The sequence below is a fragment of the Mugil cephalus genome, chromosome 13 (genome assembly GCF_022458985.1).
Source record: "Mugil cephalus isolate CIBA_MC_2020 chromosome 13, CIBA_Mcephalus_1.1, whole genome shotgun sequence".
NCBI lineage: Eukaryota > Metazoa > Chordata > Actinopteri > Mugiliformes > Mugilidae > Mugil > Mugil cephalus.
In genome coordinates this window covers 6,163,481-6,188,706 of record NC_061782.1, presented here as the reverse complement: position 1 = coordinate 6,188,706, position 25,226 = coordinate 6,163,481, and the positions used below count along the sequence as shown (strand labels likewise).

Below are 25,226 nucleotides of genomic sequence, written 5' to 3'. Positions count from 1 at the left end.
ATGGGAAAAACGGATGGGACTTTATACTTCTGGAACAAACTGTACCTTCAATAGCCTTGTTTGGTATAGGCTATATTTATATTTTTGTCATTTGTGAAACAATGGGTCCTAGATTTTCCACAAAGTTAAAGAATAGGATTCTGGTTGGGGACAATTGATTTTCGTCATAGTGAGGAGTAGCTTGCACATTTCATCAGCTGTGGTTCGGTTACTAATTAAGCTAATGTTAACCTCATTTGTCAGAGGAAAGCAGAAGGCTACTGACTTTTTCTTCTGTTTGGGGCGTTGAATATGTAACTGGTGGACTATTTTACACCGGTTACAAGGAAATATTGGATCATACACTGTACTAGTTATTTAATTATTTTACAACTCTCACATGGCTTTATGGAGCATTAGTTGCCATAATGTCTCAGCTGGTTTCTTAACTAAACTAAACTAAACTAAACTAAAAATGAAACAATGACACTTGAACATGCATCAACATTATGTTAACTACATGAAATAACTGAATCCATACTTGAAAAAAAGTATTCGAGGTGTATTTTAGTGTTTTAGTTTGGCCCAAATATCATCCACTAACATGGAGGGGGCGGAGCTTATTACCTATACTGCAGCCTCCGGCCACCAGGGGGAGCTCTACTTGCTTTGGCTTCGCTTTTGAGTTGTTCATCTTCATACAGTCTATGGTTGTAAAGCATATTAGTATCTTAGAAGATGATGCATGTAGATTGCTTAAATACAAAGTCAAGAAATCATAACTTTACTAAATGTAAAAATAATATTTGTGAGGAAATATGTCATTGTAAGATAACCTTGTTAATTTCTTATCTTAAAAAATGCACACTGTTGATATATGTCGTTTGCACTGGGGGTTCAATTTCACTATCCCTGAACACAGCACTTGAACATGCAGATAATCCCAAAACTTTACTGCTATGTTGTGATTAGACAATTGGTGTTTGGTTTGGCAGTTCAGTTCAGTTCAGTTCCGTTCAGTTCTTTTTTCTTCTTTTTTTTTTCTTTTTTGAACTGTTTATCATGGATGTCTCTGTGAAGATGGAGCAGCAGCTGAAAAAGGCAAACAGATGAAACCTCGCCATGGTGTGAAAAATCTGTTCTGGACATTCGCTGCCTTTGATCAGCCTGTTGGTTTTCACTTTTGGAAGGCATGTAGGAGGGTAGCTGCTGCTGACAGGAACAGGGCAGAGAGACGACTCGAGAGAGAGAGTTCTCCATATCAAAGCCCACTGACTTTAGCCTGTCCTTGTGTCTGGGCTCCTACTGATTTGGGGAAGTACAATCTGGTGCTGGGTTGGCTTTTTCTTGCTCAGTTACACGCCGATCTGCCGTTTTATATTCTGCACAAATACAAATTTTGTGGGCAGATTACGTCTAGGTAAACATTATTTGAGGGAAATGATGATCTTAAGCTTAACCCCCATGAGATTTGAGGGGGAAATCAGCCCAAGGGCCTAATCTCTATAACTGTGGTTAGACAACTGTTCATGTCAAGTGGATCTAAGCTTCGGCAGATAATACTGAGGTCCCTAGATACTCCCAGTATGTGTTTTTGTGAAGCTCTTTGCCCATGTCTCTGCCCATGTCCTGTGATTTCTTTTTTGTAAACCACGGACCATCGGTGGCTAGACTAGTACATCGAGCTGATAGAGGATTAGTTTCGCCAGTGATTTGGCCAATTAGGCCTCAGCCTGAGCTCTGTGGGGACCTCCCTTAAAGAATCCACTGAATTATCCATGGCAAGTAAAAGGAAGAGGAGGAGCATGCTGAGGGTAATTACGCACGGCTGGGTGCACTGATTGGCTATTGTAGCTGGATGGCGTGGCAGGGAGTGAAAGGGAAGGAGGGCGGTGATAAAAAAAATAAAATAAAATAAAAAAAAGTCTGTTGAGGAAAGTCTCTGCGGAGTCGGAGGAGGCACTGGTTGAGTGAGTTCAGCTATCAAACAGTGGAGGGAGGCACTGGGGGTCTGTGGTGATTGTTGTTTACCCAGTGTTGATCCCCGAACAGCACAAGTAAGACTGTGATGCTGAGATCTGAGCTGCATTTCAAAGCTTCACTTGCACCCCTGCGCTCTCTGAAGGCTGCTGAGACCAAGACAGGAAGGTTCTCTTTGGTAATTCGAGCAGGGGAGGAAATCTTTCAAATGAAACAATTCGAGGCAACTCGAGAATCCTACTAATCCGTGAACGTGGCTTTGCATTAAGAGAAATTGAATTACTTAAAGGGTCTCCCACTAGGCATTTTCTCAATCAGGTTAAATAGTTTGGGTTTTATTACGTCCTCTAAAGCTAGAGCTTCACTTCTGAGGCTGATCCCTGGCATATACCTGTGGCACAGATAACACTCAGAAGCACAGATCTAGCTTAACAGGATGTAAAGGCCTGACCTGACCTGCCCAGAAATTGCTAATCACATAGTTGCCAACAGGTGTGATCGATCTGAGGTGCGTTTCCTCTTCCACGTCTCTCAGTGACATGGAAAAGCACAACAAACCTCAGTTCGTTTAGTTGTCACACTCGCCATCAGCTTGGCTATCTTATCCCTTTCCTGTGTTGCGCTGATTTCAGTTAAGGTAATTGTAAAGCGTTATTTAGCTCCCGCTCTAATATGAACCACTCAGCTCTAATTGGCATTGTGTAAAGTACAAAGAGAAGCTAAACACACTCAGTTGACTAGCTGCCGTCTTTTAGCAGCTTAATCGCAGAGCGATGCACAAGTACAGATCCCAACAACAGCATAAGCCACTCAAGTACAGCTTAATTTAAACTTGGGCATCACTTCTATGCCATAGCTGTGGCATAAACGGACGTGCATTTTCCCAGAAACGTAGCACGTAAATTCCTCCCCAGTTCAGCGTCCTACAGACCTTCTTCTTTACGTTTTTGCAGTGATTTCAGAGAAAGTGACTGCTGATCCACATTTATTAACTCTAGCATGAGTCGCTCAGTTTTATTCGCCATGTGTGTGAAGTACTGAAGCACTTGGTGGAGTAATTACAGAACGATTTCAACACAGCAGCGCAGGAATATGCTTAAACCTCCCTATGGAGTACGTTGCACGTGGAGGGGTGTGAACAGAAGCTCTGCGTCGATCCGTTTCAGAGGTAGAAACGGAGCTTTAGTGAGATTTGTGTTTTGCGGACTGTGCTCCTTTCACTGGTTAGAAGTGGGCGGGTATCGGTTTGAAAAAAGGTGATAGGTGACAGTAGCAAGGATGGGCCACGCCCCCCCTCGTAGTCAGTGTTTATTTTGCATTGCTAGCATTTGTCGGTCAGAAAGCAGGTGAAATGGCAAATGTTAGTCAGGCAGACACAAACGCAACATCAGTGCTGAATTGATTTTTCACACGTATCGACTATCAGGGTCCCAAAGCTTTCCTTTTCCCTTTTTCTTGAGGGGAGCAAAGAAAATCTCAGAGTGTTATCTTTTGAATTGAAGAACAACGTGGGCCAATCAGCAGTTAGCAACATCTTAATCAGAATCAGTCGAGAGGTGGTGTTGCCGGGTTACTCTCAAGCATGGCAAATCAGTTCATCAAATAAAAAAAATGTGTTTTTATTTGTCACTTTTCTGTGTTTTGAATTCATGTTTTCAATTTGAGACAGGCTTGTTGCAAGAACGTCGTTGTATAGATGTACACGATCTACCGTGACAAGCACTTGTTCGCCGCTGTCCTCGTGACAGGCTGAATGAGACCGTAAGCTGATCTCTGGGTTTTTCTGACAGCTCTTGTTCTTCCTCCCCCTCCGCCTCCACACCACAGCGACGTGGTCACTCACGTGGTGTCGGAGGACAGTCAGGCCTCATCTCTCTGGACGTGGCTGAAGGGGCGCGCTCTGAAGAATCTACCTGCGATGCACGTGCTGGACATCTCCTGGTTCACTGACAGCATGAAGGAGGGGAGGCCGGTTGCTGTGGAGACCAGACACCTCATCCAGGTCTGTTTGGGACACAATCCACCCAGAAATATGTCGACAGTTAAGGTGGCACTACGAACCAAAAGGGAAATGAGGATTTTTAGGAAAACGCAATCGTCCTTTTCGTTACTGTGAAAGAAATGAATATATTTAAACAGTACCTTATAGTTCATTCATGCTTCCCCCGTGGCAGTGAGCTCAGTCTCTGCTCATATTAGCGCACTTCACCTCGCTGATAGCAAGAGAAACATCCTCCATATTGCGTGGGAGTGTCAAATGAACCCATCAGCCGGATGTCAGGGCTCGGAGTGGCCCACTGACACACATGCTCGGAGACGCACACAGTCTCCCATGTGGACGCCGCCACGAGAGCTCGGCAGCATATGGATCTGAAGCGAAGAAATATGTTGCCTCCGTCTCTTTCTGCTGCTTTGCCAGTTTGCCAGGCTCCATTTATGATGCGCGCTAACAGCCTGTGACTGCTTTAACGGTCTCGATCAAATTGCTTGCGCCTCCATGTGAAATAACAGCCCCCCCCCGATTTCCTCCCCTCATTGCTAAAAAAAAAGAAAGAAAAAGAATAAAAAATGCCGTTGTCTTGCCGTTGTTTCCTTCCGCGGGAGGGGCACCAAAGTGTGGCACATCAGTGGCGCACTTCTAGTCAGCTGCATCATTAGGAGACGAGGCTAATGATGCCGTGCTGACATTTATTGACCCATCTCCCCAGGTAACCACAGGCCCACTTGTGTGCGCGTTTTTGTGATGCAGCCTCTCTCTGAAGCAAATGAGGTAACGCGCGGTGGCATTTATGCGCGCGGCTCTTCCACTAGATCGTTTTTTATGAGTGATAAATCCATTTAAAGGAGCTACCATGTAGAGAGGAAACAAAAAAAAGAAAAAAAAAAGATTCCCCAAACGGGCTACTTCTTGGACACATTTGCCTGCAGCGCTTCACGACGGGCTGCAGATGCGATGTGTTTTGCTGTCATAAATATTCCACAGCGAGTCGGGGAGGAGGAATTTTTGAGTATTAAACCCATTGAAATGCGACGTTTTCCATTACTTCATGTCTCGCTGAGAGGCTGCTTAACCTGTTAAAGTAGAGATGCGCTAAGACGTGTAAATGGAAATGATTGCCAGGGAGTTTGCGTGTGGCTCGCGAACATGTGTCCTCCCCCTCTCTTAGGAGACGGGCTGCGGCACCCAGGTGACCTTTCACCTGCTCGGTGGCCCTGGAGGATTTTATTAACCCACCGCTGACTTCGTCTATGTGACGGGCATTAATGCGCCGGGAGGCTTCGAGTGTCTCTGCGGTTTAGATGAGAGCGCGCGAGGAGGCGAGGTCCTGCAACACTTGCTGTACCTTTTAATTTCAGCAGATGGTTTGTTGGGGGAAAAAAAAAAAAACAAACCCCAGTGAGCAGCACGCACACATTAGTTACATGAAAGCCACGCAGCAAAGGTGGAGAGGATGCTGGAGGGAAAGCCGCTCGGGGATGTGCTGATACTTTAACTTGTACATATGATACCTGAGCCCAGATGGGGGAAAGCGCAACCTCTGCATGTTGATGCACAGACGTTTGTCTCCACAGACCCACAATCCCGCACTGGATTAAACAACCTCTAGCTGAGGTAGGAACGTGATGGAGGAGCTCTTGTTGTATTTAGAGGGTAACACAGTCAGGGAGTTTGTAAGGCAGCTTTACTTTTGATTGGCATAAAAATTGCGCCGTGAAATATATTCAAAGTTATTCGCTTTTTTTTTTTTTTTTTTTTTTTGGAGAACAGGAAAGGCTCCTGGCAGAGAATAAATGATGAACATTTTTTGAATCCCTCACTGATTGATTCAGCCCAGCAGTGTGAGAGCCTCTAGTTCTTTTCATTATCCTTTTTTTCGTGACACCCCTGTTCCTTACGCCGCACTGGTCTTAGTCAACACTGTACGGTGACAATCTCTCCATCTTCCTCTCCCCGCCCCCACCCCTCTTGGTTTCACTGTCCCACCCGGTCCATGGGTAATTTTATGGACATAATGTTCCCTTTTGTGATGTCTAATTGTCTGCAAGAATATTAATATTACATTGGTAATCCTTTTGACACATATATTACAAATGGGGGAACCATTTCTTCATAGAATGAAAAGGCAATTTACAGGAGGCAAATTGGATGATAGCAAGCAGATTTGTAATGCCACGGGTTAGGTAGCGTAATGGATTTGGATGCCACCAGACTGTGAGATGAGTGTCATTAGCCTGTTGCCCTGGAGACACACAGTCATAAAAATAACTTCTCCAAGGCAAATGGCTACATTTTTATGTAATTCAATTTGAACTCGTGGCTCTACGCTCATCAGGAATAGCCTTACAGATATTTTATTTTTATTTTTTTTGGCCTGGCAACAATTTGGACTCGTAAATATAAACCATGTACACCGATCAGCCACTAAATAAAAACCACGCACAGGTAAAGTGAATTTCATAGTCTATGAATCTTTCCCCTTACACTTTGATAACACACCCATCCAACTACTGCAAACATTCATTTCTTAAATGTGTAGCACCCGGCTACACCAGACCAGGCACCCCTCCACCCCATAGCAATGACACTATTTGGTGGCAGGGGTGGGCGTTACTCAAAAGACACAAAAATGCTTTAGGAACAGCTAAAAAATTTTGAAAAATAGATCCCAGAGGCCCCTCCCTTCAACCCATAGGACCAAGTGACTCCTATTACTAACATCATGTTTCCAGACACCACAGGACACCCTCAGAAGGCCCATGTCCATTCTCTGATGAGTCATAACTTGTTCTGGAGGCACAAGAGAGACCTACACAACATTAGAAAGGCGGTCGTAATGTTATGCCTGATCGGTGTATGAGTATGTGTGTTGTGATCATGGATCTCTGGTTATTTATTTATTTGCTTTTTGCACAGGACGCCTTGCCAAAGATGACTCCACCCACTCCCGTGGCCAGAATTTCTCAGTATGCCTGCCAGAGACGGACAACCACCGAAAACAACAACAAGATTTTCACAGTAAGGAACCGCTGCTCTAACCTCACCTGGGACACAAGCACGCTTTCACACGTCCATCCACCAGAGGCTATCAATCCTGCCTTCCAGTGCAAAAAAAGCCCCGTCATCTGTTCTGCTCTAATTGGACGGCCGCCTTGCTTCACTCACCAGCGATCCGACACAGCTCTCCCCCAAAATGCATTAACCTGCAAATGAGCAGCATCTGCAGCTGCAGCACGTCGGAGGCGCAACAGCTGACACGTCCACGATCCCTGGCACGGGGGGCTGGCACGGACACGCCCTGAGGCGCCTCGCGATACGCCAAGATGGGCAATGGACGTGACGCTCCTCACAAGCAATGATGGATCCGTCCCCCTGCCATCTGGCGGGCACGAGTGGGAGGGGGGGGCGGGGGGGCTGGTGGAAGTGGGCTGCCGAGGAAAGGACGATCGGGTTCTCCGGCAGAATGGCAAAGTGGTTAATTGGCTTAGGTGTTGATGAGCGTGAAAGAAACGGGAGGTGATGTTCCAGCAATAATGGAGATTTAGCCGCAGGTGTAGAGCGAGAAACCTGAAGATGGGAACATGCCAACCATAGATAGGTGTATTTACAAAAGCATGAATAAACCACCATAACACAGGGGAAAAGGTAAATAAATCAAGTAAAGTTAAACAGTATTTCCGTGAATTAATTAATCAAACAGTCACAACTTTCAGTTTTACAAATACTAGGCTTCGCTGGCATCCTTGTGTCTTTATCATTTTATCTTTCTGAATGGTGAACACTCTTAAAAAACAACTGAAAGGACCTGTTATAACCACTACATTGTAGTACAAAAAAAAATAATACTAATTTATTGATTTAGGTTGAACTTTTAAGTTACAAACAATATATGATGCGTTCAGTTGACTCAGTATTTTTGGTACTAAGATCAACTTAGTGTTGTGTCCAGTCTAAACTCATATTTCTGCGTCACTCGGCACTGAACTGGTTTCAAGTTCTGGTAACTTCCAAAAATTGACCTGATAACTCAGTATTTTAATTCTTCAAGTCTCAGTGCCACTCTAAAATAGAAAACTTTTGGCTCAGCAGTTTTAAAGTAAACTTAAAAACTGTGTTCTTAACTTTGATAATTAAGCACATAACACCTAAAGAATGTGAAGAAACAACCTGATTTTTATGAGCTATCAACTTAAAAATGATCGTTTATTAAGCAGGTCTTAATTAAAAACACTGTTGACTGTAGAAGAACAGGTAATTCCCATAACTCAGTATAGTCGGTTGGCTAAAAGTGAGTTCATGAGAAGTTGCTGGAACTCAAAAAAAACAGGTGAAAATTGTTGGGTTGATTTTCTTTGTTGAGTCAAAGATTTAATTTTAGAGTCAAGTCAAAGTCTGGGATGCATTATGTGCAACTATGGCGCAACAGTTTAACACTAAACTAGAAATTAAAAGTAAAATTAAGTATAAGTGGTGTTCATGTGGGAGGAGGAGGGGCTCCAGAGTTGTTGTGTGCAGGAAGCAGTATCACTTTAGGCACTGGTAACTATTTTGATTTGACTTTTTTTCCCAAACACTTTCTGTCTAAATTATAAATAACAATAATAGAAAACTAATAATAAAACGATTGCCAGATTAATCTTTAATGAAAGCAGTAATTACTTATAAATTTAATAGCTCTGCTCTGACCTAATGGAAACGCATCATAATTCGTTTTCATTTCGCTTTTCGTGGTTTGTCTTGGAGGCGCGGTCTTGCTGCTATATTTGGAATATGAAATCAGAGCTCCGAGATGTGCAATATTACCGTGAGCTCGCTGTGTTTGTGTGGGAGTGTGGAGACCCGCTGATGAGTTTCTGTCAGACCTATTAAGAACAGCTTACCGAAGGCCCGTGAGGCATCTGTTGCGTAACGTCTCTAAACTTCCAAGCGACGGTAAACGTACATAATGGATGCGCTCGCTCTCTCTGTTTGTCCACATGGACGCTGCAGGTACAGATGTGCGCGCCCGCGCGTCGTCTCACCTGGGGAAGGAGCGCGGCTCGGTTCCTCATCCCCGGCTTCTTTCCGCGGCATTAACTCCATAATTAGCGATCCCACTCAGTCTCCGTATCCCCGTGATTAACTCATTATCTCCACATAAAGCCACATCAAAGGATGCTTTCTGATTAGAGTGAGAGGTTGTTCTAGCTGTGGACCCGAGGAAGCCACAGGTAAAACACTTCACTGAGGCAGACAGAATGCAATTACTTTAACTATCCGAGTCGCAAAAAAAAAAAAAAAGAAAAAGAAAAAAAAAAGCTTTGCCCTTTGACTGTAAACCAAGCCCCTGTTTAGAAATAAGTGCCAGCCAGCCAACCGAGGTAGGATATGCTAGTGTGGCAGTGCTAATGAGGGGCGAGCTATTGATCCGCTATGGTAAAGCAATCCTTGATCTGCCCTGCTGTCTGCTTGATAGCAAGGGACAGTGATGATGTAATCCCCGTGAATACTAATGGGAAAAGCTTTGGAGGAGACTGAGAGACTCGTTGGGGACTCGTGTGCTTTTTGGCCTACAACATAGGTCATCAACAGGGGGTCCGAGACCTCTAGGGGGTCCGCGGAGGTACTGCAGGGCAAAATCTTTGGTTGATCAGACATTTTATATATGTATATGTGTATATATATATATATTCATTTTATTTCCCCCCACAAATTTAAATTCCTTTAAGAACACATTAACATGAAGCCAGCATATTTTAGTAAAGGGATAAATAGAGGCAATGGGCTTTATCCTTAAGTCAACGCTTCACACAGAGCTCCATGCTAGACCTGTCAATCTAAACCTCCTGTACACAGTAGGACCCACCCCTATACCTGCTGAGCCAATCACAAGGCCACATATTACACACTGTCAGGTTCCAAGAGCCTATTCAGCCTACAGGTAAAATCCCAGAGGCTACTGAAAATGGAAAATGGATCGCTTTGTCACCTGAACAAAAAATAGAAATAAAACCAAATGAATATTTGAACCTGTGCATTATTTATTTTGATAATAATAATGCATATTCATAATTTGCACTAGGCCAAGTTTAATATAGAACACATATACATCAGTCTAGGGGTCCTTGGCCTGAAAACCGTTGAAGACCTCTGGCCTACAGCATGTGATCTTAATTTGTGATGTAGTCCCGAATTTAAGGGGCTGTTAATAATCTTCTCATGACCTTTGTAAGGCAAATCATAAATAAAATGAACAAAAAGTGTGTTCTGTTGATTAGAAACCCCATTAGTACAATATACTTCTTAAATAAAGGAGATTTAAGGATGTTGGAAACATCATTTATGATGTAAATAAATTCAACTTGCACATGTCGCACTGTTGGACTGTGGCCAAATATGGATTGCTGCCATTGCTTCATGGAGACTGTCGATAACACACGCTCGGAAAGTTCATTCCTGCTCATTAGCGGGTTAGATGTCAGCTGGCAGCGGCGTACGATGTGATGAGTGTCCTCCGAGGAGAAGCATGTCTAAAGGCAAGGAGAATTTTGAGCTTTAAAACTTGATGCTTGTACAGTATCCAGCTAAGCGGCACAACAAAAACCAAATGAATAGTTTATACCCAAACCCTTTCAGGCCATTCATCCGATTTAAGCTCCAGAGTCCAGTGTGTTTTCAGGAGCGTGTCGTTGGTAAACGGTGCTATTGTCACCTAGCAACCTCAGAAAGTCCCCTAAAAGGAGGTGTTACCAATCTGTGAATCTGAGCTCTTCTCACATCTTTGTGCTCACAATGCCAGGAATACACTACCAGTCAAAAGTTTGGACACACCTTCTCATTAAATTCAATGAGTATGCCAACAGATAAAAAAAAAACAAAAAACTATGAAACACAGAAACCTTGAAGCTCTCAGACTTCAACCAGGAGAATTTACAAAAAGAAAAAAAAGGGACTTTGAAGAGCCCATTTAATTGTATGTGCGGAGTGAATACAAATCTAATATAACTACTAATATAACCGTCCTGCACTAAATCTTCATGAAGGTTACAGTATTTAGTGTTTGTTTCAAATAAACGAGAGAGCTGTTAGTTCAACTACAATTTCAGAGGTTGTGGTTTGTAGAACTTTTGAACTGTGTTTTTATCAACACAGGTTTCTGTTATATTGACAACCTCATTTTAAGCTAAATAATTGAAACACCTTTGTGTTAGCCTGGTCCAGCAAGACTCCTGTGGTTCTATTTAACAAGTCATTTGGAATTCATTATTAGATTGAAACACATTTTGCTGTAAACAAATGCAGCTCCACATCGTTCTGTCCATCACTATATAAACCCCGTCCAAATGGTCCGGCAAATCTTGGCAATTGCAGCAATTGGTTCCCAACAGAGAGACTCCAGACCAAACTCCCCCCTCTCACTTCAACTTTTACAACACAGAATGTTAAATTACTTTTTAAAAATGAAATAAATAAGACAGAAAAGAAAAACAAATGTTGAATAATGCAAATTACTGATATTCTGAAACTTTCCCAGCGTTAGGTATTGCATTTATGGTAATTTGTTAAATTGAAAAAAAGGACACCGCATCATTGTCGTTTATTAACCGAATATTCAGTTCTGCAAAATGAAGCGAGCCAGTGGATGGAAATAAGGGGATGAATGTATTAGCGGAGAGGAATATGGTGCCGTCTCTTAGCCTCGTTGCAGCGGTTCCTCGTGTTAACAGCAACAAGCTACAGCGTCCCTCATGTGTTCCTCACTTTACCCCAGACATTGTGAAGCCAAAGTCCTCAGGCAGAGGAATTCATCATGTGTTCTCAAACCTGTTTTTTTTTTTTTTTTTTGCATGCACAACTGAGCAACTTTATATGGGGGATGAAAGGTGCAAAAAGCCTTTTCTTCATGGACCACCATGATGAAAGATGTCAGTAAAGCTTTTGAGCAGACACCACCTTGTGCAAATCAACTTTAAGTCTGCTTATTCATATTTATAAAAGAGAAAGTGATTAAATATTTACAAAGTCTGTAGGTGCAGCATTAAGTTCTACTTAGAGTCTGCAGTGGATACTAAAGGGCTGTAATACACAAAAGAAAACATGGGCACCAGAAAATCCTTTGACTTATCTGCTTGGTAGGCAAGGGGATGGTTGCCATCTTTGACTGTGGTTTCCAGTTCTAATAATTAATTATCTTCTTAAGGCATGGATGTAATAACAGCAGGAGAAAAGAGGATGGAAGGTCAAACAAGCCTTTAATTACCGCTTTAGTGTGGACATTAGGAGAATGCTTTGTATAATATGGTTTAAAAGACGTCTGTTGAGGTCACTTTGGTCAAGTTACGCTTTGTAATATGTGCAAATTTATTTGTTCATCAGTGACAGAAACTCTAAAGCGCAAACGTTTGTGTTAAAATAAGTGTATTTATTTTTGCATTTCTGCAAGAAATCAGAGGCACTTTGCGTTCAGTGGTAATGAACAACAGCTGGATTTGCATGTTGCAGCTTCCTTAGGTAGAAATACCTGAAGTATGCAGCCCATTCGTGTTCCAGACATGCAACTCGGAGAGAGGCAACTATACAATAACACGCAGTGGGATTTAAGTGATGCAGGTTGTGATTATGAGTGTGTATGTGTGTGTGTGGAGGGATCGGGGAGACATACGAGAGGAAGCGTCGGAGGAAACCTGCTATGATTTCAGGAAGGTAGGGCGGAGAGAGATCGTCCAGGGGAGGAGGAGGAGGAGGAGGAGGAGGAGGAGGAGGAGGAAGTATGTGGTGCAAAGCGGTGTCACGATCAGGAAGAGAGGATGAGCATCGTCGCGGCAACAGCACCCCAGTGAGGTGTCAATCACACACTGGCAGCAAGCGGCCTGTCATTCCTGAGCCGCGCACTATTGATTTATTCACCCCTCTTTATCCCTCACCCTCTCTTTCACTCCCATATTATATCTCCCTGCCCTTTTGCTACGTCTCATATACCCCCCGCGCGTTTGCGCCGTGCTATCTCTCACTGTTGTTGTTGTTGTCTCTTCCTGCCTTACTCTTGCTCTGACTGGGAAATCCACTCTGAATGTACGTACACAAGTCGAGCTTACACCCTCTCTTTCGCTCTCTCTCTCTCTCCCTCTCTGTTAAATCTGCTTAGCCTCGAGTCTTCTGCTGTCACAATTCCACTGCAAACCTGACGCCCGCCGACACAAAAAATTGACATTTGTGTCTCGGCTGATGGACGTACGGCGCTGAATGCCTTCCCTCCGGGGGCTACTCACACGCGCGCGCATATACAGTAAAATGCACTCGAGCAGATAACGTATGAGCAAACGCACTGACAAGACCTAATGAATGGAGGGGAGGGAAGATGTAGAGGTGCGCAGAGAAATGGCTAAACATCCCGAATATGTTTCCCTGCAGCACCAGGCCTCCGGTGTTGTGATAACGGAAAGGTTACGGATGAGGAGAAAGGGGGACGTTAAATACACAAAACTGACTCCCTGCTGCATTTGGTAGGAGTTTAGAACTTGGAGAGGCAACAAACATATCAGAAAAGAATCAAGCTGTTTGTAAATGTGTTTAAAGACTGATCAGCCATAACATTATGACCTAATCCTAATATTGGGTAGGTCTCCCTCGTTCCTCCAAAACCCTCATCAGAGAATGGACATGGGCCTCCCGAGGGTGTCCTGTGGTGTCTGGCAACACAGTGTTGTTAGTGGGGGGGCCTTTGGGCCCCATAGGTTGAGGGGAGGGGCCTCTGTGGATCATCCCACAGATACTTGATCAGTTAAGGTGAATTTGGAGGCCAGGTCAACACCTTGTGCTGTTCTCCATGTTTTATTTGAGTTGTTCCCAAAGGGTTTTTCTGTGTGTGTCTATGTCAGGCTGCGTCCTGTCTGGGGATGAGGAGTGTCATTGTTATTGGGTGGGGGTGTCTGGTTTGGTCTAGGTGGGTGCTGCATGTCTAATTAACAGCTGCATGAATGCCAGGTCCAAAAGTTTCCCAGTAGAACATCGTATTTTAACTGGATGGTCAATGCTTCTGTCAGTGGTTTTAATGTTGTGGCGGATCGGTGTACATGTAATAATACACTGGCCTTACATTTCAAATTAAAGTGCCATCCATATCCTCTCTTGGCGTTCACCAAAACTTTTTATTTCATTGGTGTAGGTAAAAAAAAAAAAGAATCATATACACTGCGTGTTCATTAGATAAAAGACAGATAAAATCCATCTCCTAGATGCTAATCGTGTTAAAACTCATCTCAGTGGGTCATCTGACCTCCTTTCATGGTTCCTTTTATGTGCACGCGGTGAGGCGGGCTGCTGTGCGAACATGACTCGCAGGCATGTCCGTGATATCCGGTGACGGGGGGTAAATCGGCGCGCTATATCAACGTCCCCGCAAACCAAAGTCCCCCCTCACCAGCCTTAACTCCTCATTAATTAGATGAACGCATATGCAGGGAGGATTTTTCAAGCCCACTGCGCTGACTCCACACAGCTGCTGCGACAACATGAGAGTTGACAGCTTCGAGATCAGTGCGTGTGTGTGTGTGTGTGTGTGAGAGAGAGGATGTTTCACAGGTGAGATGATTAAATGTGACGATTGGATGTTCCACTTTTTACAGTTTCATTCATGTCAGAAACTTTCTTGAGGTAAGGGTCAACAGAAAAACACTACACCAGCAGCTTTTAATAAGCTCCACTTTTATAAATAAATTCACACACACTGATCAGGCATAACATTATTAACACCTCACTAATATTGTGGAGCTCTCGTGGGGGGGCCTTTGGGTCCTATGGATCATACCACCCTTCCCCTCAGTGGGGTGCTTGGTCTGGTCTAGGTGGGTGCCACATATCTAAGTAACATCCACAAGAATGCCAGGTCAAAAGGTTTCCCAGTACGGCATTGAATTGTCACGAGATGGTCAAAATGTTATTCACTTCTCCCGTTGGTGGTCATAATGTTGTGGCTGATCAAGAGGCTGCCTATCTGCATATCCGCATCCCTGTGAAGCAGCGATTTGCTTTTCCAGTTGTGTTTCTGGCTAAATGATGATGAAAAATCCAATCTTCACCTTTTCTTTCATCTCTGTTTTGGTCCCCACGATCTCCTGAGGGGAATATTATGTTTCTTCAGCAGCAAAAAAAAAATATCCCATTGGCTCTAGGTTGTGGTGATTCTTTGAAGAAATTCTGGCATTTCTTTTTTTTGCACCAAACCATCTACTCTCGGGCCAAATCTGATGCATTGCTTCGTTCTGGGCAAATTTTCCTTTGAAATCTACACATAGTAGACTTACTTTCTTTTTCAAATCCCTTGCCAGACTCATTGGCACACACAACAGTTTTTATTTGCTGTTTACTTCAGCTTCTTTTTTTTTTCATGAGAGCCTGGCAAGGCGACACCACACACTTCAGTATCAAAGAGGAGCAGAACCTCGACATCAGAGGTCACGTTCCAGTTTTGAGCATTGACACCAATGATTAGAATTTAATGCACCTGAAGGTATAAAAAATGCAGAGCTGCACGAGAATAAAATGTAAAAAGCGGTGTACTTTCCGTTTTACACGAATGCATTTCTGTGGATTTATACCTCCAGTGTTTGCATTATTTCCAGGATTTCCTTTATCCGGGCTTAAAGCCGTTCAGTAACCAGTGTGTTGAAGCGCACACAGAATTCACAAGCCGCTCTTTCCACATCCTTCTCACTAAACACTTGCAAACACAAGCATGCCCTCTCACCTACCCGATAACAAGCTTGCCTTTCCTATTTGTCGCACGCTGTGAGCAGAGATCTGCTGTACGTGTGTGTTTGTCTGTGTGTGTGTGTGTGTGTGTGTAAATCTTTGTGAGATGTAAATGGTCGTTCCCTTTCCATGTGCCGCCGTAAACGGGTCAGTGAGTCTCCTGGGCGAGCTGGGCCCTAGTCTGCTGCTCACTGACCTGAGGCTGCCTCGTCTGCACAGGACTGCGGGTGGTGCAGTGACCTCAGATTGCGGCTCGGCTGGGGAAGAGGAAATGAAATGTGGCAGAGTCCGTCCTGATCTGCGGTAACGCTGAGCTGCTTTAAGTTCATGTCCCCGGTTTAGCGTTCCTCAGCTTGAGTCCGTGTAGTGGCTCTCAGTATTTGCCCTTCAGGCGCTGTGCACCAGCCAGCTGGTTTATCAGCCACGCGGCATTTCCCTGATATCGCTCCTTATCGCCGTATTCCTCTGAAATGCTACAGATTCGTCCGCGATATGAATGTCAGAGCGAAGCGCCAGAGTTAAGATCCAAGTTTTCTAAATGAATGCATACCAACGCCTCGCATCGAGGGAGAAAGCTGCGCACTCAGTAGCTGCGTCCTAACAGCTTCGCTACACCGTTATGTTGAGTTAAATGAATGTTATGTGAAAGGGTCGTTTGTAGTGGGCGCACAGCGACAACAGGACACCGGCAGCATCTGTGGTCTTTCATCAGTGTCAACACTACACAGTCCTTCACTGCACTCTGAAGCATTCATAGACGGCGCTCACGGCCCAATGTGTGGAAATACAGATAAAAATATACTTTAGTTTGCATTTTTTTTATTTTTTTGCATAAAAAAATCTGTGACCAGTGTAGGTGGCTGTGTTCTGTCGGAGGCTCGTTGAATGGGCAAATTAAATAAACTAGGAAAAAAGAACAGGTGTAAGGACTTAAACATTTAGCTGCTGCGGGTTAGCGGTGACGGTATTGTGCATGGCAGCTTACTGCGACACGAGAATAAAGCAGAAAAAATTGCTAATGGCATCAGCAACACCTGTGCCGGTGCTATTAGAAAAGTCAAATTCTAGCACAAGGAAACCAGAGGATGGAGTTGAACAAAATCAGGAAAATACAGAGGTTTTATTCTGTCCCTTCCTGCAGAACCATGAAATCTTGTTTGGGGGGGACTAATATGTGTATTCGGTCAATGTGAGATGCTTTTTTTTTTTCAATCTTGATTTAAATGTGTCATGAATTGCACGTACACTGATCAGGCATAACATTATAACCATTTGGTTAATGGACAGAGAATGGACACGGACCTTTGAAGGTCCTATGGTGTCACAATGTTGTTAGTGTTTGGTTCTAAAGTGGGTTGAGGGGAGGAGCCTCTATGGATCATCCCACAGATACCTGATCAGTTTGGGTGAATTTGGAGGCCAGGTCAACACCTTGTGCTGTTCTTTGTGTTTTATTTGAGTTGTTCCTAAAGCGTTTGTGTGTGTGTCTGAGTCTGCCTTCATTGCTATGTGGTGGAGGTATCTGGTTTGATGTACGTAGGTGGGCGGTACACGAATGCCAGGTCCAAACGTTTCCCAGCAGAACATGAATTGTCACAAGATGGTCAATGTTATTTACGTCTGTGCAGGTGTTTCATCTCCATGGCGGCTGAATGTGACAATTTCCAGTAAATGTTCCAAGAGTAAACTGACCCTCGCTGTGGTGGAAGCCAGACTGATAGATTTCACTGATCATTTCAGTTACTGAGACATTGCCTTCTAGAAATGCATGTGGTTTACGTAAAAGGCATCATTTTCTGCACAAAGCGGCTTTGCGTTTTGTTTCAGGTGTAGCATTTTTGCTGATATAGAAGCAGACTTAACAGAGAATGTACTGCATATCAATACACTGTAATTGGAAAAATGATAAAGGAGGAAGACATGGGAAGAAGGTAGATGATTTGTTGTCTACTATCATAGTTTTCCTGAACAAAAAAAAAAGAAAAAGGCAATTAAGACTTCCTAGGAAGGTTAAGAAAAACCTGGAAAATAATTGCAGGAAGTGTACAGAGTAACAGCACGCCTAAATAAAACCACATAGTGAGATAGCACATAGAACAGTTTGGGTGGAAATGGTGTAGTTATCACATTCCTTCATTTAGAAGCACAAAAATGGCTTTTGGCAACAAGAATACTGTGAGGATGCAACAACACAAGTTGCTTCTATAAATGAGTGAAATGTGATAATTGTATTAAGACATTTCTCAAGACACTTGAGATGCTTTAATAAGGTGATCATTAGTGTCTTAGAAAGAACCAACAATTGGTTTCCTCCACTTGGTTATGGAATAATTAATCCCCCTGCAAAAAGCAATGTATCTATTATTAGAAAGAGTGACACCAAAGTTATATTATGAATTATTTCTCCACCTTCAGTAGAATAACGTATAAAGCAACGTAGAATAACCAACAGTAAAACATTTCTTTTAGTCTATATGTGCCTGTCTTAGAAGGATAGAAAATCCCAGGGGATATGTGGCACTTCCATCGAAGAAGGCCTCAACTAAATTTGCAATTTTTCCCAACTTCAAGACTAATATTTGGTCCAATATTTACCAGATTGTTTGACATATGCCATTAAATCCAGAGGGATTCTACTAGGAACAGTATACTTGAGTCCAATATTTGCCCCCTCTCTTTGCATACCCTTCTGAATAAATGCACCGACAATGATCTCTACGACTCAAAAAGTGTTGCAAGCCTCATAAAGGCGGACTTTATGGTTGTATATATTGCCTCAGCAAGCACAGATGTGCCTAATAAAATCGGCACAGTGGATATTATCTCGTCACACTTGAGGAGGCTAAAGCAGAAGTCTTTTGTACTTAAAAGATTATTTGCGCAGTGCCCATTTCAAGTTGGGAGGTAGCAGATGATGTCTGCTTTAATTGTGTCCCGATATGATCAAACAACACAAAGTTCAACAAAGCCAAACCAAAGGACAGAGAGACAGTCTGCTCAGACACCTACAGATATAGGGTAGCCATCACTACAAATAAACCACTCCCTCAAACATCAACAAACGTGGAAGTAGGTGTTGAGGCCTGGAAGTTGTCACAGTTGGTAAAGAACCTGTGTTCACTTTGCTTTTAGCATTATTTTGGTCTCCACCATCTGCTCCACGCCAGCTAACTAGCCTAGTCAACGGCAGTAGGCAGTATGCGGCACGTCATTGGGGTTTTCAAGTGGGCACCTCCCTTCGCCAATGTTTCATTAAGTTAGAAGTCTACAAGAACACCTCAAGAATGCTTAACAGTGACTTCCAGCATCCTAGAGTCACCCCCACCCTCCTGGCCTTTTTACTGCCTTTCAACAAAATTGTGTCGATTGGGTGTCCGAGCTACCTCTCTCCCTTGAAGGGAAGGGGTGGGATGAGGATACAGACCCTGGTTCGGATAGGGGATGGGGATTAAACCAGATATTGAGGAATATCTGGTTCGTCCGAAAACAGTGTGGAGTGAAGCTGGGCGCCAAAAGACTAAAACAAAAAAAGCTTCTGAATTTAATATCAGAGAATGATAGGACTCGCTGTTTGCGCCTCCAGTTTCTTCTTCATTTGTCCTGACTGTAGCCTATTTCCAGCAAATATGTTGCTTTTGAAAAAAAAAAAAAAAAAAAAGGAGGAAAAGTCCATGCCTGCCCTCTGGGGAGCCTGTTGTGAACAAGTGGAAAATGACAGGTTCCTGTCTGCTGCTCGCCAGCCTCTAAAGTCTCTGTCTGGTCATCCAGAAGAAAAGCAACATGCGGCAAGCTCTACATGGACATGGACAGTGACAGGGACAGAGGCTGAGGGGGAGTGGCAGAGTTTGGAGGACGGATACGGAGGGAGCTCCTATCCCTGTCTAGTTTCGTCTACGGTTCAATGCTTCTCACGTGCGAATGCACACCTGACACATTTTGTGCTTGGCCTCGCTCTCTCCGTTCTTTTTTCCACCCACCCTCCCTTTGTATAAATACTTAAAAGAATTGGTGATTCATTCAATAAGGCTGCCGCTCAGTACTTATTATACAATATCTTACAGGTAGAATTTTTTGTAATCCACTCTCCTACATTATTCCTCCTGCCTTCATTTGTTCTTGCCTGCTTCTCCCTGTAGGATGCGTTTGAAGTGCTGGCAGAGACCTATGAATTCAATGAGATTGAGGGGCCGTGCTTGGCATTCAGGAGAGCTGCGTCTGTCCTGAAGAGTCTGCCCTGGGCGGTGCGTTGTCTGGGAGCCACAGAGGACCTGCCCTGCCTGGGGGAACACTCTAAGGCTGTCATGGAGGTAAAGCCCTCGGTCTAGGCTGTCTGCTCGACGCAGAGTCCACCTGACAGCAGATCCATCTGTTTTACACAAGTTGAGAGCACTCACGAAACAGCAGCAGTTATTTCAGGTCGTAGAAAAGAAATTATTAATCCAGTTAAGTTCTCTGAAGTAGCTCGATTAGCAACACCTTGTTGATGAGTTGCCACAGCTGACTGACATTTTTCACATAGGTTCTTGTGTCAGGGCCTTCCTCAAATTACCTTATTGGGCAATATTTATTCACGTTTTCAACTCTCTTAAGAAAGCAATTACAAATGATTTACTGTGAAGGCTGAGACCACAACCAACCTTCTGTTTGCCCTGTGGACTGTTTATGTTAGTGACAATTATCTAATGGTAATAAACATTACCAGGAAGGCCCCGCTGCAAGTTGCTGCCGAAGAGAATGTAATGATCATACTTACTAATAGATACAATGCCTCTGAGTTTATTGCCTTGTTGAATAGTTGTTATATTCTGAAGCAGCTGCTTTGCATAAATTCAAGGTTAGGAAGTCAAAGGAAATAATATTAAAAAAAAGTGACTCACGTGCACTACAAGGAAAGATGGAAAAAAAGAAAAAAACTAACCACAGTGGACCCATAAATATAAAACTTAAAATCCTCATTGCCGGGAGGCTACACGCAACAGGGGATCTCACTCCAAGGCCGATCAATGCTGGCCTGATTTATAAATCACCAAATGATTATTAATCTGAATCTGGTTTGTTGTCCCGAGCAAACACGCCTCCTGCTTATGCGACTTTTGTTTAAAAATACAGTATGCAGCCGTTACAGGAAATATACTTTATTTATTGATTTAAGCAGAGATAATGTACTTTAGTGAGCATATATATAAATATATATTTAAACATATTCAAAGGTGGGAAAATGTCTTGTTTTTACTGATACTTGCTGCTCTCGTTCTGTTTTTTTTTTTTTTTTTTTGTGTGTGTCTCTACAGGCCGACCATAGGCAGAGTCCTTCTTTATGAGCTGGGTTCTTCTGAAATGTTTTCCTGTTAGAATGGACTTTTTTCCTTTCCAACTCCACATTAATGCTTGCTCTGGGGGTTTCAGACCAGATTTTTACAAAGCATCAATTTGTTATTGATTAAAATTATGTTAAATTTTAATTGAACTGAACTATAAAGAGAACAGCACCAGCATTGTCTTTTAAATGAGCCCACTCCAGTGGGAACGAAGATGATGATGATGAACGCTGCGATGCACATGGGGTACGTTCACAGCCTTGGAGTCAGCCCGACTTCCCCTGCTACAAAAATGACAGAAATCCATCACAGGATCAGTGTCACCTAGCAACAAGTTAGAAGCCGGGTTTCAAGCTGGCGTTGCTGCATTCAGAAGTCATCATGCTCAGATCTGCCAGGGCAATAAAATCATGTTGGTGGGCTTCATGCAGTGATGGAAAGAAGGCGACTTAGGCTTCAATTTGACGCCATAGCTAAGGCAGCAGGCCAGATCATACACCATAGGCGCGTCTAGCCCATTTTTAGGGGTGCTGAGACAAAGTGAGGGGTGCTCAATAATATTTTAATGAGGAAATGCAGCACCCCACCCTCCCTCTTGCAGTGGTATGATCCCTGTAGAGTGTCTCATCATTGTTGCTGCTGAGACCAATCACTGTGGTGTCGTCTGCAAACTGCAGATCTGCAGTCGTGGGTGAAGTGGAAGTAGACAAATGGGCTCAACACACAGCCTTGTGGCACACCGGTGTTGAGTGTGGGGGAGCAAGTGCAGCCTGACCTCACATGTTGTGGTCAGGCTGAAAGGCCATGATCCAGCTGCAGAGGGAGGTGGTGGATTTTGCCCCAGTCTCCAAGTTTGATGCTTGGAGGCGATGACAGTGTTGACAGTAACGACCAGAATTATTTCTTTTCTTTTTATCAGTTGAAAATATCCCATAATAAAATCCAAATGAATAAAACATTGACAATTGAATCTGACTACACCAGGCTAGTACATTTATCTACTGCGGGTTGTTTAAATATATATATGTTTGTAAAACTGAGTTTAGATTTTATTTTGTCTTCAGACAGAGGAGCCATTTTTGAATAGATGCACAAACATTCTTTGAGGAGGAGGAATGGAACGCTCTTGCAGAAATCATTTGCTGAGCTTAGTTAAATCTTTCAGAAGTATGAAATAGTATTTAAAGTAGACAGCACACTTGGCAAAACACCCGCAACACACATTGACGGACATAAGACAAATTTATTTTGACTTTTTTTGGGGGGGAGAAATTGGGTCACTACATCCTCTCACCTACAGCCTGGCTCGGGATAGAAATCATGGCAGGCTGTCACTGAAAAGTGTCGAGAAATGTTTGCTCGGAGAGAACGTCGGGTCCCTGTAGAATAACAAGGTGAGCTCCGTGATCAGACTCCGCGACACGTTGAACCTAACATACACGCGGGCGGGTTCCTCTGAATCTGTCAGAACTGTCAGCGGCGAGGCAGATTCATTAAACAAAATAACACAAATGTCCCAGGGAGACCAAATTAGACTGCCTGCGCATGACCTCTCCTTGTTGTTGTTCTCGATTCAGGCGTGGGCCCGGCGGTGACTCGCTCTCATCCGCTGGGTTGTCTCTTTGAACAGATCGCCGCTCAAAACAAGAAAATGACATGACGCGAAAAACAAAGTGAAACCAAACAGAGTAAAAGCAAAACGCCTGACGTGCTCGTGAACATCGGAGTGACACTCTGTCAGCAGCGACTGAACCTCTCACTGCTGACTGAACATCCGAAGTGGGAAGAAAAAAAAAAGATATAAGAGTCTCCCAGACAGAAGAGTCTGGGAGCACTGAGGCAGAGTTGGGGATGAACAGTCAGTTTGTATTGTCGCGTGTGTGCGCGAGAGAGGCGTTGCGCGTGCAAAGAAGTTCGCCTCTACCCGAGCAGGGTGTGTGCTGAAGCATTATCCTTGCATTTGAGGTTGGCCTTAGCTGGAGGGTTGGAAAGCAGAGGTGGACGGATGGACGCATCACTGAGCAGTGAAGGCTGCTTCACACTGCACTGTACTCAACAGTCTGCATCTTGGGTTCACTGGCTCATTGGTGCTAGCCGCCATCCCTTTATGCACAACCTTAAAATCCACAAACACTGGATGTAAAACACCAATAGCTCCCCCATGGGAAACTGTCGATATCAACTGAATAGCTGCTACCTGACTTCATGCCACCACGTAATGAAGGCGGTTCAAATGTCACTGGCAGATTAGTGGCGCTGTGGTGAAAGAGGCCGACAGTTAAATGAGGAACAAAGATGTTTCTGAGCAAACACCAAGAATCTAGGGAAAACATCACCTTGGGCTTTTTTTATGAATGCCATAAAAAACGGCGTTAATCCCAGCTCTCGCAGCAACAAAGTCGTTGTTCCTTGAAAAGAAATGGAAATGAGGACACCTGATTTATTTTATTTTTTTATTTTCAGCAATTCATGGGGGGCATTTGTTAATAGCTGATGGAAGAGAAAAGGAAAACACAGGAAAAAAGGGCCCAAACGGACGCAAACGGCTTTCCCCTTAATAATATCATCTGCTTTTATGTTTGCAGGAGATCCTACAACACGGCCAGTCGTTTGAAGTTGAGAAAATACTCTCTGATGAAAGGTATCAAACACTGAAGGTCAGTAGATGGAAAAAAAAACAAAACAAAACAAACTCAGTCGTTTCTTTCTCCCTTGTACTCCCTTCTGGAGCTTTGAAATCGCCACGTGAGTGATTTGCATTTGCCGGACACGGAGCTCTCCGAAACTTGTGAAAGCTAACCCCTTCTGAGGAGAGCCTGTCATTTCAGAGCATGTCTTCTTGATTGCGTCCTTACCTCATTTCCTGCCAGCTGTTCACGAGTGTGTTTGGGGTCGGACCCAAGACAGCCGAGAAGTGGTACCGCAGAGGGATGCGCTCATTCAGCGACGTTCTGACGGAGCCCGACGTTCGTCTAAACCGGATGCAGCAAACTGGTACATCAACATCTCATCACCATTCGCAGATTACAGAGTGGAAAATTTCAAAGTCGAGCTTAGTTCCAAGTGGGACTCTGGAATTCCTCCAGGGGGGCTACATGTCATTTGGGACTTTTTTGTGCTTTTTGGTCCCAAAGGAGACTCGTGCGAAGGCGGTTTCTCTAAAGTGAGATGAGATATGACCAGCAGGGAGTGAATAGTAAAAAAAAACGGTGGGGCTTTTCTCTCTGAAAAATCAATGAATAACTGTGAAGGGAAGTACTTGGTGCAGAATTTATATGGGTTCTCATCAATCGTGGGCCATCAAAGCCGTGAGAGGTTGGCAACTCTCGGCAGGACAGTTATGATTTGTTTGACATGTGAGGGGGGAAAAATGTAAAGAAAGAGTCCTTTGACAGTTTTACGTCATTGTTGCTTAGTTTGATTAGGATGAAGCTTTAGGAAGGGTTTCCAGAGCAAGAGCGAACTGAATTGGATGCTAAAAATGTCTGAAAAACTTAGATTCAGTAGCTCTGAGGCTACAATGCTCAGTGTGAGGAAAACCAAAAATGCAAAATAGATTAAAGCAGAGCCCCGGAATTCATATTTGAACTGTAGCAGCTTTTGATCTTTCAGTCATTGTGAAGCTATACAGTATATATTTAACCAGTGCTAGGAGCATTCTATATGCTTCTAGGAATAGTAATATCACACGGGCAGCTTCCAACTGTGGCCGAGACCTGAATATCTCAGGAATTATTGGGTGGCTTGTCATGTTGTACTCTCATTTGTGAAATGATAATCCACGAAGTTTCCTGCACCAGCACCAGGAGGTGAAATTCCTTATTTATCCTGTGATAATAACGTCTATTGGGTGGATTGACAGAACATTTTTAAACTAGACATGAACCCCAGAAGATATATTTTAACAACTTAGACAACGCCCTGACTGTCCTAATACCACCATGAGGTAGACATATGGGGTTTTTTGTTGCGTACTGCTCAGAACCTTCTTTAGTTCACTCAACACTTTGGTTTACCACCACCAGGGTGTGACTGTGTGAGCGAATAAATCATGCATTCAGTTGTAGGGCTTTGAGCATCTAATGGAAAAGTGCTATATAAAACCAATGCATTATCATTATTATTTAATCCTACTTAAATCCTAAACTACTTGCCATTAGCATCAGCCGCATATCTTTCAAGTTTTTTTCTGATTCTGATTCACTGAAAAATTAGTCACT

General features: G+C 43.5%; 1 protein-coding gene across 3 annotated transcripts in view; it reads left to right on the top strand.

The window, feature by feature from the left end:
- dntt (deoxynucleotidyltransferase, terminal) overlaps positions 1-25,226 on the top strand; it is an 83,226-nt gene that overhangs the window by 2,777 nt on the left and 55,223 nt on the right. The window contains exons 1-6 of one of the 3 annotated variants that reach the window (XM_047602236.1): positions 1,656-1,949; positions 3,787-3,961; positions 6,875-6,976; positions 19,825-19,995; positions 23,592-23,663; positions 23,877-24,000. In XM_047602236.1, coding sequence (XP_047458192.1) covers positions 3,878-3,961; positions 6,875-6,976; positions 19,825-19,995; positions 23,592-23,663; positions 23,877-24,000 — 553 coding nt within the window. In that variant the 5' untranslated portion in view covers positions 1,656-1,949; positions 3,787-3,877. Of the gene's footprint in view, positions 1-1,655; positions 2,037-3,786; positions 3,962-6,874; positions 6,977-19,824; positions 19,996-23,591; positions 23,664-23,876; positions 24,001-25,226 lie in introns of those variants that run through there. The other 2 variants (XM_047602235.1, XM_047602233.1) reach the window with 2 other exon arrangements.